At 38.3% G+C, this 21,574-nt stretch overlaps 1 protein-coding gene across 1 annotated transcript in view; it reads right to left on the bottom strand.

Annotated features, from left to right (window-relative positions):
* Nucleotides 1–4,108: 4,108 nt before the first annotated feature.
* LOC117631790 (acyl-coenzyme A thioesterase 13-like) overlaps nt 4,109–21,574 on the bottom strand; it is a 25,749-nt gene continuing 8,283 nt past the window's right edge. Inside the window, exons 2-3 of the mRNA XM_034365092.1 lie at nt 4,750–4,880; nt 4,109–4,273 (exon numbers count right to left, since the gene is read on the bottom strand). Of these exons, the coding sequence (XP_034220983.1) occupies nt 4,111–4,273; nt 4,750–4,880 (294 nt within the window). The 3' untranslated portion in view covers nt 4,109–4,110. The remainder of the gene's footprint in view (nt 4,274–4,749; nt 4,881–21,574) is intronic.

Here is a 21,574-nt window from a genome sequence, read left to right as displayed (position 1 = left end):
AAGGTTTATCTATAATATTAGTACTAAGAATGGGTATATCACTAAATATCTCTTATAAAATCAACATCGCAATGTAAAGAGCATATTGCTACTAAACGATGGGCCCCTGGACTATCATGGGCCATAACTCAACATTGTTTTGTGAACTCCCTGTGACTATGGTGGAGCACACTATTCTGCATAATTGTTCACTGCTTCTCTGTGGCATTGTTGGTGTAGAAATTGTATATTCGATTATAAAATTTGAGATATTACAACCTATATTTATACCCAAACTATAAGATATCCTCCTCGTGGTTACAATGAAACGAAAAACCTATAAGTATCTTAATAAAGGTTAATAACAACATAACAGCTAAAACACTAATGTATTGTCATTGAAGACCTTTAACTATGGTAACTCCCGTAACCCCCTAACAGTTGGAAATTGAGATTTAATTCCATTTTAAAACCTGATTATGAGCCTCCGCAATATCTTCATCACACACACAATTCTAGTGAGTAGTTTGAGATTAATATTGTTATTAATATTAAACCTAAAAGAGAAGTCATTCAAATCCACTGGAGTCCTCCATTGTAATTGATGTTGGTCTGCTAAGGGACTCTAGTGGAACATGAATATGTGGGTTTTCTGCTAATCTTGGGACTGGAAATATGATTGAGACTGAGTTGTGGAGTTTCTTTAGAGGATTGCACATGACTTGTACTAAGCACACTAGGTCCCTTTATATCGAAGGTGATTCCATGTATGTTGTTTATTTGATTACTAAGACTTGTTAGCAGTCTTACCCTCTCCTTTGCTTGATTAAAGATATTGTGTGGTTTTACTGAACTGTGACTGGAGACTAGGGATGGCAAAAATCCCCATCGGGTCAGGTTCCCGACCCTAATGGGGGAAGATTTAGGGGGGGAAACGGGGATGGTATTGTTAACCCTATTCCCAAACCCGGCCCAATTAATGATGTATTTGTTTTTAATTAGTAAATGTATAATACAATATATTTAAAAAAAAATTAAAAAGTTACACTAAACTTTGTAAGATGGTAAAGCCTTGGGTTAATCTCAATGTAGCACCTTCAATTCTCACCCTTAAGGCATGTTTGCCTGTGAACTCTCAATTTTAACAATCAAGTACCCTAAACTTTTCAGTTTTTTGCAATCTGATTCCAACATTAACTTCATCATCAAAATTTTCATTAATTGCCTACGTGACAGGCCTGGGTCCTACTTATTCACTTCTTTCAATGTCAGTTGAAGGGTATTTTCGGACAATTGGTGTATTCTCGCCCAAACTTGCAGAAAATGTGTTAAGTTTTTAACAACAATACTTGCGGAAGACAAACTGGCAGAAAGAGATAGCCCCTCTTTTGAAAACATTTGCAGAGCCGCTTTGGGGGAGGAGGCCTTAGTTCCTCCTCCCCTCTCCTCTCCTTCTTCCCACTTCTTCCTTCTCTTATTTCTCTCTCTCTCTCTCTCTCCTCTATGAGAGTCTTCTCTCTCCTTTGTGAGAGTTCTTTCTCTTCTCTCTGAGAGTTTATGTTATTTTTCTGTTTGCTTGTTTTTGCTCATTACCTCTCTGATTCTTCTCTCCAACTCCTTCTCATCCCTTTGATCTCCCCCAAGTTCTCCTCTTCCCTTTTCCCCATGTTTGACTTCCTTTACCTCTTCCACTTCACCCTCACCTTAAATTTCCCTAAATTATGCCCAAATTTGGAAAAACCTCTGTCTTCCCCACCCATAAATATTGTTCTTCAATCTACACTTCTCATCTCTACATCCCTTGCCCCTTCTCTGTTATGGTGTCCTCCACACATTCCCTCCGACTATGTCCCGACTCAAGATCTCAACCACCAGCCACTACTCCTCGGTTCAATGGATGAGGATGCTTCAAAAGTTCTCTTTGCACTAGCTTCTAGGATTATGGTAGCCCTCTTTGCGTTGGTGGTTTGTCCACCACCATTCCTTGTTCTAAGCAATGGTTTGTCTAGGTACTGGTTACACATTTCTGGCGGTTGTGGATTTGCGACGGCGACGCGGTAGGAGGAAAGTGGCGGCTGTAGCTTCTCAGATTTAGGGTTCTTCCTTTGTGTTTGTATTGGGCTAGATGTTTGTTTTAGGGTTTTCTTTTATGTGGCTTTTTTTATTTCTGTTGGGCTGAGGCCTTGTAATATCAGTGTTGGGCTAGTTTTTATTTTTGCATTTTCTGACTGTGTAATCCCTTTCATATTTATGGAATGAATTACCTTGACCCCAAAAAAAAAAAAAAAAAACTTGCAAAAGACATCAATGCCCCGAAAATACCCTTTAACTAAGATCAAAAGAAGCAAATAGGTGGGACCTAAGCCTGCCACGTAGGCAATTAATAAAAATATTACCTGTGAAATTAACACCGGAATCAAATTACAAAAAATTAAAAAGATTAAGGTACATGATTGTTAAAATTAAGAGTGCAGGGACAAACATGCCTTAAGGGTGAGAGTTTAGGGTACTAAACTAAAATTAACCTTATTTTTTTATTTATTATAATATGATTTTATTACTCTTGTCAAATTAAATTGGGTTGATTTTGAGTAGTTGAGTGAAATTTTTTAGTTCAACTGACTATAACTGATGAGTTGAATGATAATTTAAGGTAAAATTTTAATGTTATAATATGAATATATTTTTTATAATCTTTAGAAAAGAAGTTGGGCCAAATTTAAGATACCATCCCCCCCAATGAAGACAAGGACAAGGATTCCCCAAATATTCATATCGGGAACTAGGGCAGGGATGAAAAGAAGGAACGGGAATGGTATCGTCATACTCGGCCCTAACATGCCTGTTTTCATATGTACTGGAGATGCGATGTATGCCATGTGTATAGGGAGCAAAACAAGGGCATGGTTTATCTTCGGGTCTTCACCTCTATAAGTCTGCTTCTAACTCCATCTTAAACATTTTGCTCGATGATGAGTTAGGAAGGGCCCAAGATGATTTGTTAGTTTCTTCTTTTGTTTGTCTTTGGCTTCCCCATGCTTTGTAACCAAAAAAAAAAAAAAAAAAAGTTAGGGGTACAACTCAGGTTGAACTAATTCAAATCCACTCAAATCTAACTTGATTTTTAACCTTGGATATGACGTCATCTCGATTATTTCTTGATTTAAGTTGGGTAAAGGCCTTGTCCGCCTGAAGTACTTGCACCCTTCGTGTGTCACTGTTACGCAAGAGTGTGAAAACTTAATTTTGAGTACAAATAACATTTTCCTTGAATTAAAGATTACAACATTTATCTTCCAAATTCTAGCCGTTCTCTCCCTTTGTGAGTCATAAAGGAAAATTCCACATGGAGGGAGGAGGAAGAAGCGTCACTGCCCTCCTCCCCCTACTCTCTTCTCGTCCTTTTCTTTTAGGTTAGTGAATAAGTCCACTGAGACGTTTTGAATAAAAAGCCCCTTACAGTAGTTTCTTTTAAGCCATGGTTAGATTGAAGTTCCCATAACCCCTTTTAGTCTATGTTTTCAATCAAATCCTACTCCTAAAACCCGCTCTGTAACGCCGCTCATGTTCTTTAAGTTTGATTCTACATCGTCTTTGACAGAGGTTGCTGCAAATCACCTAATTATTCTTTGGAAAAGTTGTTGTTTTCGTTTATTTATTCGCTTTTATGCGCAGGTAGATCGCTGGAAATCATATTTTTCACAGATCTGTTATGGATGCAGTGGTGGGTGTGGCCGCAACAGCACTTCTTCAGGTGGTGGTGGTGGTAGAGTTCGTTTAGGCTCATGGGTTGATTTAGGAACTTGGTTATGTTGGGTTTGTGGGCTTTATTTGGGCTTATGGCAATTGTGGTGATGTGGGCTAATAGTTTTAGTGCTGCTTTTATTTGCATTAGTTTTGCTTTTAACATGTTAGTTTGATGTCTTTGATTGTATTGTTAAAATTTAAAATTTCTATTTGATAAAAATAGAAAAAGATTACAACATTTAGCATGAAGTCACAAAAAGGCCAAATACGAATAGTACAATAAAGAAGAATCTAGGCCAACAACCTGGTCTCTGTCCTTTTAAGCCCAAAAACTTGGCCATGCTTTTAATAAAAAACAATTAATTGCAGAAAGACGAAACAAACTCACAGTTTGGGAATGGGACCAACATGTGAACGAAACAATGAATGTCGACCTTCAGCTATAATTTCCCCAGTTGTTTTATTTCTCAAAATGACTATTGTTCCAGAACAACCTCCTACTCGTCCTAACATTCTTGAAGTTATCTCTAGCTCATCCTGCAATTTTACATTAAAAAGATAATCATATGTTATAAGTCTCTTCTCGGATATCTGATAAAATTAGAACGATACAAAGATTATATGCACGTAATAAATACACCACACACACGTGACAAGTAATTATGGTAAATCCCACAACTCGAAACACAAAATAGTAGCCCAAACGAAAAACAAAATTATGAAGCCCGCTGGGGTTAGCTTAAATAACTAGAGTGGTTGGAGAAATGGGTTAGAATTAGGAGAAATTCTAAGGTTCGAATCAGGTGAAGCAAACGACCACACACACTCTCGTCCTACCCATTTGAGTGTGTTGCCGTATGCACAAAGTGCACACAAGAACTGGTGCCTGTCCCAATCATTTTATTTGCAACCAAATTTTGCAAGTAAAAAGGAAAAAAAACTAAAGGAATTATTTCTAATCAATTTAAACCAGACATGTATCAAAGAGAAATGGGGACTGGAGTGGAAAGCTATACTTACATGGCTGTTGACATGTAGGAGATGGAAATGTCCACAGAAACATTCAAAGATTGGCCTGGAACATAAGCTACGGCAGCACCAACTATATCAACAAGGTTTGCAATTGCACCATTAGCCAAATTTCCACTTCTATCCTGCGAACAATTTTAAAACTTACATTTAAAAACTCTCTCATATTAAACAAAATATTTTCAATAGCCAAGTTAATTAAAGAACCTAACCTATAAAGACTAAAAAAGAAAAAAAAGTGTAAGAGTTTATAGCTCAAGTGATTAATTTCAAGAAGACTCGCGGCGAGACGGGGAGGGACCTTGAAAGAACAGACGACAAGTACTCCGGGTTCGACTCGATCCAGTCCTCCATTGTAATTGATGTTGATCTACTAAGGGACTCTAGTGGAACACGGATACGTGGGTTTTCTGCTAATCTTGGGACTGGAAATATGATTGAGACTGAGTTGTGGAGTCTTTTTAGAGGGTTGCACATAACTTGTACTAAGCGCATTAGGTCCCTTTATATCGAAGGTGATTCCATGTGTGTTGTAGTTATCCATTATTATTAGGCCATTACCCGAGTCTATATTTTCCTTTTTAAATTTTTTACTTTTCCAGAGTTATTATAGGTATAAAGAATTTAACACTTTAACGTTTAATACTTTATTATACATGTACGTATGTATTTTTCAATAATACATTCGTGATCTATACACATCTCACGTGTTTTAAAAAGTAAACGTACAATAGTCGTATTGTACATGTACTTACGTATAGAATCTCCTTCTCTTGGACTCATTATAGTAGTAGCAACATCACTCTAAGGGCGGAGTCATAAATTTGTTGGGCATGATAAGTAAGTAGGGAGAAGCAACTCAGCCAATTTATGATTCATGTTAGATTGATTTAAGCATCAAACTAATAGCATAATCGAACTAAACAAATCTATTAACTCATTTTAGTTTTCAAACTAGTATGATAGGATAAAATTATACACCAATCTTAACCAAAAACAAAATACCGATAAACCCAATCGAGTTCATTGTGTTATCCTTTTCAAGTTGCAGTGCAACAAATAAAAGATAAATTCACAAAAAAATATTGACAAGAATTAAAAAGCTGATATGGTTTCCCTATTTCGTTTTTACATTGCTTGACTTTTAATTTGAATTGCCCCTATATTTATAACTTCATGGCCCTGTCGTTGAATAAATTGTCTTCCAATTTTGGGCTTTAGTGCAGTTTCTTGTATTGTTTTTTTTTGTTTTTTTTTTCTTTAAATTTATTTTGTCAATAAAAATATCATCAATTTTAAATATAGAGGAATAGGAAACTCTAAATTCTAATTAATTCTTTAATCAACTAAATAGGTAATCCATCCACCCGAAACTTTTGAAAGCAAGAAAGACAAGCAAACCACCAAAACAATCGACAGAAAGAAACTTACCACTTTCCTGTTTTATCTGTTTTTTTTTAATGATCACTTTAAGCCTATTTTTTTGGTTTATATCAAAAACATTATTAGGGGTTCTTTGATCTAAGTTCAAAATTCCTAGCTATTATTGGGTTTAGTCCACACCTTTTTTGCTATAGATTTGGGTCCATTGACTTTTATTAATTTTTTCATGTGTCTTTGAGGTAAATAAGGAAACAACAGTAATTGAAAATCCAATTTAATATATCAATTCTTTCCTTCCAAATAGATTTCAGATTTTAAATTTAGAATCCTTCCATTGCCGCTATGACATAAAAGAAGTTCATATAAAACAATGAAAGTAGGAGAATTATTGATGATGTCTTCCCAACAAATATTTACATGACTACTAGATAAACATGATATAATATATCTAATTATTGGGTAAATATAAGATAATGTACCTAATTACTAGGTAAATATAACAATGTACCTAAATACATGATGTACCTAAATACTAGGTAAATATAAGATAATGTACCTAAATACTAGGTAAATATAAAATAATGTACCGAATTACTAGGTAAATATAACATAATGTACCTAACACATAAGTAGTATACTCTGCTCTACCTGATAAACATGTAGATTTTAGATAAAATGTGTGGATTTGAGTGATACAACTAATAATCGTAAAACGCCACAACAAAAACGTGGGAAAAATAGGAAAATCTGGAAGATAATTAACTATCAAGGAACAAAGGAATTGAAAAAGATGTTGGGGGGATGGGGGACACAAAACCCGCATATGTTAATGGTTAATTGCATCTTAATTAAAGATATTATGTGGGAATGAACTTTACAGAAACAAAACATGAAGAAAAAAAGTGAGCTAAACAAGATCAAATGTAAAACAATGAGAGTAAATTAGTGAGGAATTGTATTATCAAAGAAGAAAATATACAAACAAAATCAGTGAATAACAATAGCTATGGAAAATAGTAAAAGAATATTTATATGTACCTTGTGTACAAGTTGCCATAATGCAAGAATACAAAGCCACAACATAAAGAAAGCCAACATTCATGTAGGAGCATGATTGAAATATAATAGCTATTTCAAAAATTATAGGAGACGTGATTTGTTGCCTTATTTAATTATTTCAAAGATATAATAGCTAATTATTATGACAAAAATAAATTTCTACCTATTTAATTTTTAGGGACATAATGGGAATAACAAAGTAAATTAAAAATGAAAAAACAAATATGTAAGTATCAAAAAATCAAAAAAATAAATGTAATCATACGTGGCAAAAAACGAAAGGATTCTTAAACTGGATGAGAGAAAAAAATTATGGTGTTAGATCTATTTTACCAAGTATGGATGGAGTAAGAAAACAACAATGCAGTAGAATTCTGGCTTGTAACTTAAAAGTTCATGAGGGCTAAAACAGATTTCCTCTTGCCTTAATCTTTCAATCATGTATCCTGAACTGCCCTTCCACACTTAATCAATTGTAAAATTAGGTGACTACTATAGTCTGAGGATTGGTGCTATATTGGCTGCTCTGGCTGCTGCAGCCACTGTGGGAACAAGTGATCAAAACCTCCTTTCTTCACCTAGTGAATCTAGTTTGATGCAAGTATAGCCGCACGGCTATACAATTAAATAAAGACAAAAGTTAAAAAAAAAGCACCATCTTTGTTGCTTTAGTTTATACTCTAGAGATATTAATTTGCTAGTTTCAACATATCCAAATTAGATATTAATCGGCCACTATATAATAATTTAATATATATGATTTTTATTCAATAATATGTGAGATTTTTTTGTATAATACGTGAATTTTGTGTCTTATTGAATTTTTTTAAAAAAATACATGTATTAAACATGAGAAATACTTACGTATATTTACAATACGAGTATTGTACATTTACTTTTTTTTTTTAAATGTGAATTTTACTGAGTCTTTAAGACATGTATAAAACATAGATGTAATATTAAAAAATACGTACATATGTGTATAATATAATATTAAAACAGGGGCAATAAAGACTCGGGTAATGGCATGTGGATAATGTAATATAATGACTACGAGATAGAATGGATCTCCTTGAATTCATTCGAACATGACCATCTTCTAGCCTCTCTCTCTCGCTCAGATAACCAGCGACCTCTCTCTCTCTCTCTCTCTCTCTCTCTCTCTCTCTCTCATAGCACCATTGTCATCTCGTCCCAAAATGGAGATTCCAAAATGGCTTCTTCTTTTTTTTTCTAGGCCCAAGCGCCTGCCTAGACCGCCTAGCAACCACCTAGACCGCCTAGCCCGCTTAGTGCCCGCCTAGCGCCCGCCTAGGCCATTTATTCAGTAATATTAACAATATGAGTGAGTGTGTTCAAGGATTTCACTTGTAAAGAAGATTTCCGAACAACAACAGATAACCCATAGCAGTTTCATGGAGTTATCACAACATGGTGGCTGTTGGCCAAGTAAATCTCATGGAGATGGTGTTATCACAATGTGCTATTTGCATTAGCTCTTTATCTTTTCTGTTCTTTCTGTTCATGTCTTGTTTAGATTTGTCTCTGTTACGTGCTATGTTTATTCATTTTAGCACCTCTAGTAGTCATTTTCACCATTAAAGTATAAAGGTTTTTGCTTAAATATCGGTGGCTCAAGGCTGGTTTTGTTAGTTTCCGTTGATTTGGAAATCTTTCAGATAATGTGCCGTGTCTATTTGCTTGATATTGCAATTTGCAGTTCTATTTTTCTACTTGAAGCCTAGTGCTAGTTCTATTTGACTGAGACCTTTCACTTACATTTCATGAACATTAGTGCCCACTTTATATGAGTAGGCTAGTTATTGTTTTTATTTAGTAAACTAGGGTACAAGTACTACTTACCTGACATAGTATCTTTTATTTTAAACATCTTTATTTGCTGATTGTAACCACTTTTCCAATCGAAATCTTCGGGTATATAAATGTTGTGGGATACATTTCTGAATGTAATTTGGGAAAGCGTGCCAAATGGTTGTGCTATTCATGATATTTTGATGCTTGTTCATAGAATTCTGACTTATGTGTTTGTTCTAAAACAATTGGTTAATGTTGTTGCCTCTGTCTTGTAGCACTGCTGTGGTTGCTTACTGCAGCATGTATCAAGACGGGGAGGCCTCAGACTGCTAAGAGAGCAATTGAACAGGTGGAGCAGCGGCTCTCAAAAGACAGGTGGCCAGAATACTATGACGGCATGGCAGGGAGATATGCCAGGAAGTAAGCGAGGAAGTACCAGACCTGGAGCATCTCAGGATATCTGGTAGCTAAACTGATGATCGAGAACCCAGCCAATCTTTCACTAATCCCTCTTGAAGAGGACAAGAAGATAGCCAAGCCAAGGCTCACCCGCTCCGCTTCCTTTTGAGTCACCAGTGGCAGTAGCATACATGATGCATTACAGGTATATGAGATTTCTCTTTACCCATGAATGCCGGAGGGAAACTAGCTGATTAAGCTAATTGAGTTGCAGTTTTGTGATTCATTAACATGATTTGCTAGTATGCTACTGAGATATACAGCCCCTGCATTTTCCTTTTCAGTTCCTTAATATCTGGTTTTGAATAGTAAATGGTCTATAGGCATTTTGGAAAGTATTGCAACATGGCCGTTGTTCTGCTTACCAATTATTTGGCTAAGTATTTCAAGCTTTTATGGTGGGAATTTGCCTCCTATTTTCCTGCCAAATTCAGTTTGATACGTGTGCAAATATTTTTCTTTGTGTTGTTGATAAAATTATTTTTACAAATGTGCCAAATTGTGATTTGGAAAATAAGTAATGTGAGAAACAATATATATTCAAAAGGCTTGTAGCTCAAGTGGTTAAGACAAGTTCAGATTTGTTTTCCTCTCAATATATAGACAGGGGCAAAAATAACTATATATAATTACTCTTAAAAGACCTCGACCCTCAAGTTCAGATTTGAACTAGTGTCAAAGTCTGTACTTTTACTCTTTGGCAGCTGATTGTGGCTTTGAGCCCAATGCTCTCGACACTGTATGTTCTTTGTTCTTCAGGTGATTTCTTTCTGTAAAATTACTACTGGATCTTGTTAAGAAATGGTAGGGAGAAAATGAAAATTAGTCTTGGGGTTACAATTTTCTCTTCTTGTTTGCACTTTTAGTTCAAAATTTTGGGGCCTTTAGATTTTGGGCTTGAACTTGAGTTGCTAGTTGTGGACCAAATTTGGGTTATGTGATTTGAACTGATTTTGTTATACGACGTCTCTCCTGTTGCCATATCTCATTATCAAAATGATAATGTGAACCAGTTTGTGTAGTGGACTGCTTGTAGGAGTGTTCATGAAACTAGAACTATCTGATGCTCAATGGAATAGTGACAAATTTTTCGAGTTAGAATTTAGAAATAGGTGCAGACATGAAAGGAATTCGTTATTGCAAAGTACCTTGGCTGCTGGAGGTGCAGTTGATTGTCTTTTTTAAAAATTTGTTGTTTCTGTCTGTGAGGATAGCATCTTGGCCTTTGAAACAGATTATGGCTAAGATTAGTGCTGAGGTATTATAAGGTAGTTAAAGACTAGATTGTTTAACGTAAAGCATGTTTTTTCTCACCATCTATATTATAAGGCAGGATGCCTTTAGCTGAGCTGAGATTCTTCTCTGTGTTCATGTTCCTTTTTCCTGTGTCTTAGAAAACTTTCAATTTCTTCATTGGTAATTGGCGATTGTCATAGGTTCTTTTGATAGATATCGGTTTTGTTGAATAATTTCTGTACTTGGTGTACGTTAAGTGTTTGGAAGGCTAATGGCACAAAGTTGTGATGGCAGATTAAGAGGGCGACAGCATCTGCTGAAGGTTGTGTGAAAGACTTCATCTTTGGATAAAAAGGCAACCTGAAAGAGAAATTGAGAAGCTGGCCCTTAACAGTGCAAAGGAATATCGTTAGTCTTTTTTTTCGGGAAAAAAAAAGAAAGAAAAAGAACGTCCTTAGTTAAATAGGCAGTTAACAATGTATTGAGAATGATTCTGCTGTTCTTGTTAGTTTTATGTGGTGATATTTCATGTTTTGTTTCATTTCATGTATGATCTTCACCTGGCTGCTGAGATAAAACCAAATTCAGTATGGATATGATTCTTGGGCATTTGAGCAGTGTTTTATAATTTTGGAATCCTTTGCATTATTTGGAAATGGTCACATAACGATAGAAATTCTTATTAGATCGGTTAACAGATAGTTCTATTCGAAAAATTAACGACATATGTGAATGTTGTCATAGATATGCAAATACAATTAGTGAATAATTAGTATTAAATATTTTAATTGACTTCATGAATTGTATTACTTAATAAATAGTAATTAAAATTTTCTATTTTTTTCTTTAACAAAATATCTAAACACTAATAATTGACAAAGTAAATAATATAACTAAAACATAACTACTAATTAAAGTAATTAAAAAAGAGAAATCCATATTATGCTACTTAAGGGGTATCGCCGCATGGCTATACTTTTAAGATATTCTATTTTTGGGGTAGAGCCGCGCGGCTATACTTGTATTATATTTTTGGACTATAGCCGAAAAAAAATTCTACTTCGGCGTATAGCCGAGCGCCTATACGCTTAAGCTATTCTATTTTTGGGGTATAGCCGGGCTGCTATACGGTGAAGATATTCTATTTTTGGAGTATAGCCACCCGGCTATAAGTTTAAAATATTCCATTTTTGGAGTATAAGTATAGCCGTGTGGCTAGATGTTTAAAATATTATATTTATAGACTCTTCAAATATATTTCCACATTACACCAACAATAAAAATATGGATTTCTCTGTAGGCTTATATTTTGAGGTGCCCTTTGTGAAAATCCCACATCGAAAATCCACACTCCAATAAAGGTGTTTATAAACAAAGCCCCTGATATGCATAAGAATATGTATAGTTATTGCATTTGCTATAATATACCTCACTGGTGACTTACATAAGCACCTGATATGCATGATTATCAAGTTCAAGCATCATCGTGTTACATAAGCACTTGGGATTTTATTTTGTTGCAAATTTAGAAAACCTGCCTTCATTTTAGTGGAGTTTATTTCGCCAGTGTATGTTCCCAATCAAATGTTATTACGAAGCGTCAAAATACAGATGATTTGTCCACATTCCAGTTTTCTTTTTCCTTGCAAAAGGAGTTGAATCTAAAATCTACAAAAATGACCTCATCTAATACTACTTGAGCTGCATCATCATTTGGTTTGCTAATGTACTTTTTTTATATTAGAAGATGGTGTCTTGCATTTCCCTTTGAAGAGGAACTAGGAAATATTGCAAGCGTTATTGCTGTCACCAAAATGGACTAAAACCCTTCAGTTTGGGACAGTGATACTGGTCATGCATGGCTTTGGTGCAATAGTTTCTTAGGAAGAAGCCTATGATCTTAAAGACCTGAATATTCATACCTTACCTAGTTGGAAAAAGAACAGGCTTCATTTGTTTTGGTCATTGGTGTGCACATATGGTTTCATACTTCTAGAATGTTTAGAGATGATGGGAAAATTCTTGCATACAATCAGCTTATGTATACGCTGTCACTCTCACATTCAACATCTCAAATGTACTATACACCCGTATATATGCAAAACTTTCACTTGAGGAGGATATCTTTGTGGATCGACCAAAATATAAGCCAACTCTGTTTACCCTAGTTCCCGAATTTTTTTCATTCTTTACTGAGTGGCAAAAGTAAAGCAATGCAAATCTACTTTAGCTACTGTTGAAAATACCGATGATAGAGAAAAAGGGAATTAAAGTGATAGGACCGTCACCCACACTACATCACCCTGCACTATCCATATCACCCTGCAAGATCATCGCATAACTTAGATTCTATTTCCCGAAAAGGTAGGAAACGGTTATCCTTTTCCCTCGGTATGACTGCCATGTGGCATCATCCAAATCATGTATAAAGTACCTGATATCTGGTACAGAAGGGAGAAGGAATGAAAAGATGACATTTCCTTAATTGTTTCCTCTGTATTTCCAATTCTGCATTTACGAACCTACCATTTGGTATCTAGAGCCTGGTTGCTTCCGATGGGAAAAAAATCCCAGGCCACGCTAACGGCAGGACTGGCCACTGTGGTTGAAGTCGAGATGGACCTTCAACATGAACAACTGGAAGCTCAGCTCCAAGAATTCCAGAATACGGTGACCACCGTCTCTCAACGCCAGGACGAGGTACAAAGCGACGTCACAGAAATCTTGAAAACGCTTACCACATTAAGCGACCAACAAACCCAGAACTGGACCTTCTAGAAAACGGTGATGGACGAACTTCGGACCTTACGAGCTCGAAGCCCAGCTTTTCCTCACCCTTCCGTCTCTCCCTCAAGCCAAACGGTACCAACACAACCGTTGCCATCAGCATGGGTACGTCCATCTACTAGTCCGATTTTTAGCTACACCCAACCGAGTATGGCCTCCATGCCCACCATACCTCCGTCATCGATGCCCACTTCCATGGGTTCACCAACACCCCATATCTTGCCACATCTCTACACAACCGCAGGTCCAAGTTTCATACCAGAACTGCTCAGATCCCATCACCCTTCGGTCACAACCCAAATTCCCCACCCATCTCACGGCTCCACCCAACTTCCTACATCAAACTTTTCCCCCTTTATTCCACTGGGACAATTTACCCACCCTATCCCAAGTCCTAATCCCATGTCTCACCCAAATACTTCATACAGCTCCATGAAACCAATGAAGCTGGATCTTCCACGCTTCTACGGTGAGGACCCATATGGGTGGTTAGCAATGGCCGAACGTTTCCTCGACTACCATGAGGTGGAAGACCATCGGAAGGTCATGGTGGCGGCGATGCATCTGGGTGGCGACGCCGCCCTGTGGATGAAGTGGTTTGAGTCGCGTTACCCACGCGATTCATGGGTCGTCTTCTCCGAGATGTTGCTACAGCGCTTTGGGCCGGGTGAAGCCCTAAATGTCAATATGGGCTTGTCCCACAATAAACAGACCGGGTCAGTGGCTGAGTATGTGGGTCTTTTCATTAAGCTCTCTTGCCGAGCAGTGGGCTGGACTGATGAGCAATTGCTGGGCACCTTTGTAGGGGGGCTTAAGGAGGACATACAAGATGATGTCATTGCCCTGGAACCACACTCCTTGGCCCGTGCCATGGAACTTGCCCAGATATTTGAAAACAAGCTGAAAAAGAAAACAGGGCACAAAACTTTCAACTCTAGGTTTACAGGTTCACAACCCACCACCCGTTACAAACCTCAAACCACTCCCACCTTTTCTCCAGCTCCTAAAGCAGCTACAGAGCACCCGCCAACCAACCGCCCAATTTTTCGACGGACCCAAGCTGAACTTCAAGAACGGCGCCAGAAGGGGTTGTGTTTCAGCTGTGATGAGGCTTATTCTCCAGGCCATCGTTGCAAACAGCCCCACATCTTGATGATTGAATCCGAGAGCTTGTTGGATGGTATGATTGAACCCACCATTGACATCTCGGAACCCACCGCAGATGAGGAACACCAACCTGTCATTGAGGACACGACCATACACCTCCATGCGCTTGCAGACAAGAAACGGACCCGCAGCAGGGCAATGCGATTACAGGGTTCTATTGAGGGTATTCCGATACGGGTGTTCATCGATTCTGGGGCTGATCGTAATTTCCTTAACCCCAATATCGCCACACAGGTGAAGACAGCCATTGATACTCAAAAAATAGAAAAAATAGTGGTTGCCACGGGTCAGTCGTATGGCACGAAAGGTACGGTTTATGCAGTGCCAGTGAAACTCCAGGCCTTTGAATTTCACGGTGACTTTTGCCTCCTCTCTGTATCTGGATGTGATTTAGTTTTGGGGGTTGAATGGTTAGAGACGTTGGGACTCATTGGCTGGCATTTCAGAGATAAGATCATGGAATTTACAGTGGATGGCAACAATTATCGTTTACAGGGCAGCAAGGGTAATGGGGGCATCGGCAACCCTCCTGCATCCGCAGTGTTCACTATGCTGGAGAAAGAAGAGCAATTTCTCCGGACTCCAGCAGACCAGGGGATCATGTGTCCCATTCCACTAAGTGTTCAAGGCTTGTTGACGCCATTTTCTGATTTATTTGAGGAATCTCTGGGGTTACCCCCCTCTCGCGCCATTGATCACCGTATCCCATTGCTACCAGGTACGGGACCGATTAATGTCAGACCATATCGATACCCTCACTGGCAAAAAGCTGAAATTGAGTCTCAAGTGAAGGCTATGCTGCAAGCTGGGATCATTAGGAGAAGTTCGAGTCCGTTCTCCTCTCCGGTGCTTCTGGTCAGCAAGAAAGAAGGGACTTGGAGGTTCTGTGTTGATTATCGCGCTCTAAATCAGGTAACAGTCAAGGATAAATTTCCAATACCAGTCATTGATGAGATGCTAGATGAATTAAATGGGGCCGCTTGGTTCTCCAAACTGGATTTGCGTTCCGGGTACCATCAAATTCGCATGTGGGACGCTGACATTCCGAAGACGGCATTTCGGACACACGAAGGGCACTACGAATTCCTGGTAATGCCATTCGGCTTATCCAACGCCCCATCCACATTCCAGGCCCTCATGAACGACATCTTCCGCCCTTACCTGCGTAAGTTTGTCCTTGTATTTTTTGACGATATATTGGTATATAGTCGTACTTTGAATGAACATGTCCATCACTTAACCACTGTGTTTGAGGTGTTACGGGTTGCTCAACTCAAAGTGAAGGCTTCTAAATGCACATTTGCTCAATCCTCTGTCGATTATTTGGGTCACACCATATCTGAAGCAGGGGTATCAGTGGATAAAAAGAAAATTCAGTGCATTGATAATTGGCCAAGACCTGAGACAGTCAAAGGGTTGCGTGGTTTTCTGGGTTTAGCGGGATATTACCGCAAATTCGTTCATCATTTTGGTACAATCTCCAAGCCGCTAACAGATCTCTTACGCAAAGACAACTTCCATTGGAGCCCGGCGGCAGACTCTGCTTTCCAAGCCCTCAAAACTGCTTTGACAACCACTCCTGTCCTCCGCTTACCAGACTTCTCCAAACAGTTTGTCGTGGAATCGGATGCCTCTAACAATGGGGTGGGTGCCATTTTGTCCCAGGAGCAGCGACCGATAGCATATCTTAGCAAATCCCTATCTGAAAGGCATCGTTCCTTGTCGGTTTATGACAAGGAGATGCTGGCAGTGGTTCTGGCAGTGCAACAATGGCGTCCATATTTGCTGGGTCGACAATTTAAAATTGTCACAGATCACCAAACCATCAAGCATTTTTTGGAACAACGCATCACCACTCCCACTCAAGATAAATGGTTGCTCAAATTACTTGGGTACAACTATGAAATCGAGTATCGTGCGGGAAGCAAGAATGCTGGCCCTGATGCTTTGTCTAGGAAGTCGGAATTATTGGCTATTATGGGATTATCCACTCCCATTTTTGACTGTATCCCCTAGATTCAACAGGCTTATACTTCCGACAGTGAGGCTCAACAACTTATTAGCCTCCTCCAAGCTGATCCTACTGCCAAACCTCATTATTCATGGCAGAATAATTGCCTCTACTACAAGGAGCGCATCTTTGTCCCTGTTTCTTCTCAATGGCGTACCATGATCTTGGAGGAATTTCATTCCACTCCAATGGGGGGACACTCAGGACAACTCCGCACATACAAGCGCATACTCCGTAATTTTCGTTGGCCAGGATTAAAGAAAGATGTACAGGCATTTGTAGCAGCCTGTGACACTTGCCAGCGCCAAAATTATGAAGCTTTACACCCACCCGGGTTGCTCCAGCCTTTGCCCATACCTGATTCCATTTGGCAAGATATTGCCATGGATTTTGTGGAGGGATTACCCTCAGTCAACGGGAAGAACGCCATCCTTGTCGTTGTTGACCGCTTGTCCAAATATGGGCATTTTATTCCCATCAAACATCCGTATACAGCTTCACAGGTTGCAGATTTGTTTATTCGTGAAGTTTTTAAACTCCATGGGATGCCACGGACCATTGTGAGTGACAGGGATCCAACGTTTACAAGCCAATTCTGGACATCTTTCTTTACACACCAGGGCACTAAACTCTGCCATAGTTCTGCATATCACCCGCAATCCGACGGTCAAACTGAAGTTCTCAATCGCACTTTGGAACACTACCTTCGTTGTTTTGTGGGGGACAAACCCACGTCCTGGGTTTCCTGGTTACCATGGGCCGAATGGTGGTATAACACCACGTATCACTCCGCCATCAAAATGACTCCATACCAAGCAGTTTATGGCCAACCCCCTCCCTCGGTCGAATTTTATACTTCAGGTTCCACTGCTGTACAAGCTGTGGATCTCGCCCTGCGTGACCGTGACACCTTATTGCGACGACTCCGACAGAACATGCAAATTGCTCAAGAGCGTATGACATTTTTTGCAAATCACAAACGTTCAGAACGCCATTTTGATGTGGATGATTGGGTCTTCTTGCGCCTCCAACCCTATCGACAGTCCACCCTGGGTACTTCTAACTGCCCCAAGTTGTCCCCACGGTTTTATGGTCCATACAAAATCCTGGCAAAGATTGGAGAAGTGGCTTACAAGCTTGCCTTACCATCTGGCTCAAAAATTCATAATGTCTTTCATGTCTCTCTGCTCAAGAAGAAAATTGGTGCTCACCTCACTTCATCCCCAACACTTCCTCCCTTACGTCCTGATAGTTCTGTGCATTGGACTCCAGCCAAAATTCTCAATCGTGGGCTTTTCAAACGCCATAACCAGCCTGTGGTTCGTTGGCTGATTCAGTGGTCTGGTTTACCTGAGGAGGATGCCACTTGGGAGGATGCTACAGACATTGAGCAACGTTTTCCTCACTTCCATACCTGAGGACAGGTCTGTTTTCTTCGGGGCAGGACTGATAGGACCGTCACCCACACTACATCACCCTGCACTATCCATATCACCCTGCAAGATCATCGCATAACTTAGATTCTATTTCCCGAAAAGCTAGGAAACGGTTATCCTTTTCCCTCGGTATGACTGCCATGTGGCATCATCCAAATCATGTATAAAGTACCTGATATCTGGTACAGAAGGGAGAAGGAATGAAAAGATGACATTTCCTTAATTGTTTCCTCTGTATTTCCAATTCTGCATTTACGAACCTACCATAAAGACAGGATTGTTCCGCAATAAGATACGAGGATGAACTCATAACATTTTCTGTGTTCGGACAAAAATGCTGCAGGTTAAAAACCCATGTATGCATACCATACAGGAGTTTCTAATCCCGGTATATCGTATATAGGAATCTGTTTTGTTGTTGCAGTTGCTATAATGGACCTCATTGGTGACTTAATGTCTGATGTGCATGATTTCCAAGTTCAAGCATCGTTGTTTTCGATTTCCTCAATTTAATAACCATTTATCTGAATTTAGGATTTTTGTTGCAAATTTAGAAGGAAAAAAAAATGTTATTTTCTCATGTAAATGTACCCAGAATACCAATAAAATGTTATTGCAAAGTTACAAGCCAATGCCACTTGATCTGAACTCTAAAAAAAGATATCATCTCATCCCAATATCACTTGAGCTAAAATTTATGGGCAAATTAGAAACTTGTATTTTGATAATGGAAAGCCACAAAAAATCTTGAGTTTCTCTTGGAGGAGGAACTAGGAAATATGCAAAAAATTTCCCACTCATGGCAGCACAGTTGTTCTTATGGCCAGGAAGGAAGAAAAGATTTAATTGGAAGTATATTGGACCGCCAACATGCTGACCCTATCTTGACACTGTTTTATGGACTAACACTCCCCACAATCATCTCATCGAGTGAACAACACATAACCGGTAAATATGAAAGGGGAAGCGTATACCATCACCCTACCCCGGGATAAGATGCAAAAGAAATCCAATACACTCCAATAGTTTGCCAGCTTTTACAATCTTAGTGCATGTATTTCAACTTTAGCAGTTGGTTTCGCATAAGTTTTGTTGCATTGATAAATTAGCAATTTGATCAAATTCACGTTGAACTTAGATTAGAGGTTCTCAAAGTCTAAATTCAGCTTAAATCGACTCTTATATCAAATCATCCTCATTACGTGTAGAATCGCCTGCTCTTGGACTCATTATAGTTGTAGCAACATCACTCTAAGGGCGGAGTCATAGATTTGTTGGGCATGATAAGTAAGTAGGGATAAGCAACTCGGCCAATTTATGATTCATGTTAGATTGATTTAAGCATCAACCTAATAGCATAATCGAACTAAACAAATCTATTAATTCAATTCAGTTTTCAAACTAGTATGCTAGGATAAAATTATACACCAATCTTAACCAAAAACAAAATACCGATAAACCAATCGAGTTCATTTTGTTATCCTTTTCAAGTTGCAGTGCAACAAATAAAAGATAAATCGGTAAAAACTAGTAATAACTCTGAAAAAGTAAAAAAAATTAAATGGGGATAATAAAGACTCGGTATATATATCATATATGACATATGATAATACTAGTTTGAGGTCCACAAATTATAATTTCCCTGTTACATATAGTAGATATGCACCTTAATTAATACAAATATACTAGTAATAAATCATATATGACAATCTTAACTACCATTGAGGTGCTTAATGTCATCTATGAGAACTCATGCAGTTTTAGAGCTGGTAAGGAGGGCATTTGTTAAAACTGATTTGGAGACTATAATCTTTCTGACTGATATCATAAATTCCCAATTCTTTTAGGCAAAGTGTTAAGACACACATAAGAGCAACACAACCATGTACAGGATCTGTTCTTGATTGCCGCTTTCGCTTATACGTTAGCAACACTTTGCTTCCCGACATTTAAGAAAAGAAATCTTGCTGCAATTCCAAACACTTGGACCGCATTTTTCACATGAAATTTGTTTTTGTTCCACTATGTTCAGTCTCATTTCAACACAGAAAAACCTGCATATGTTAAGGAAGAATATCCAATTAACTAAACAGCAAGTCATGACTCATATAGTTAGTACAGTTATGAGTAGCAACACTCTGAAATAGTGACTGAAAAGTACTTGTGTCAAAGTGCACTGAACATGTGTCAAAATGTTAAAAAGCCCTTGCTCGAGTATCAAGCTAAAATAATTTTGATAGATATGATTTGTCTGACGGTCTGATCTTATCCCTTCTGAGGTTATAGGAATTTTTCATAGGAAGAACCTACAAACCGCATCAGGGGATTCCCAAAAAAAAAAAAACTTTAAAATTTATCTCATTATTAACTTAACCACCATAAATGTCATTTACCCTTAAAAACCCCACCTAAACTTCCCCTTAAATCAAAATTCAGCTTCTCTTGAAATACAGGAACTCCATAAAACAGTCAAGTTACATGATGGGTGAAAGATTAATCCATGCGCGGTAAAATCTTGGATATCCAAGAGGATCAAATCTATCAAAAGCTTCCTGTTATCAACTCTTACAGCAAAGGATTTCTACACAGATTCTGTGATTGTTATTATAGATCATCTTGCAAGTATAGCAAGAGAAAATCAATACCCCAAGTTTCAGTTGTCCTATCGGAGTGGCTGTTAATGTCATCTATGAGAACTCATGCAGTTTTAGAGCTGGTAAGGAGGGCATCGTTAAAACTGATTTGGAGACTCTATAATCTTTCTGACTTATATCATAAATTCTCAATTCTTTTAGTAGCTAGTTTTATGGGGCAAAGTGTTAGACACACATAAGAGCAACACAACCATGTAGCGGGAATGAAAATATTAATATGGATGGTAGGAGTGACTTCAAAAGGACAACTAAAAATCAATACAATAGAAAAACACTGGGAGTGAACCCTGTTAGTGATAAGTTAACAGAAGTTAATGTGATAGGAACATGTACAACATAGACCACCAAATGTACCTATAACCGAAGGAAGACTAGTTAAAGATAAATAAGGGCATGTGCGATGGTGAGGCTTAGCTATCAACATCCCTAAGGAAAGGACAATCACTCATTATGTGAGACACCTGGCCAGGCTTGAGGCATGCATGGTTCTCCCAATACGATTGGCCTTTTTATTTTCTGCCTGCAATGTAGGCGAAATCAAATAGATCTCTAGATAATGATCCACTGTCAATCACTCTTGGTCTTCACCCCTTAAGTTCCCAGATTTTCTTCTCACTTGGTAGTTGGAATTTAGAGCGCTATTTTCTGTTCACAAATACTATGACTGTCCCCCACAGTGCATTTCTATTATCTGTGCTATGTCCACAAACTCAAAATAAGAAGTCAACTTCAGAGTTGAGACTTTTATAATGATGCTTCATCTTAGACTCCGCGCAAATTTTATACAGAGGGAGCAGGTCACAAGTAAGGAG

This window comes from Prunus dulcis, chromosome 6, assembly GCF_902201215.1.
Source record: "Prunus dulcis chromosome 6, ALMONDv2, whole genome shotgun sequence".
NCBI classification, from domain to species: domain Eukaryota; kingdom Viridiplantae; phylum Streptophyta; class Magnoliopsida; order Rosales; family Rosaceae; genus Prunus; species Prunus dulcis.
This window is presented reverse-complemented; position numbering and strand designations above follow the sequence as displayed.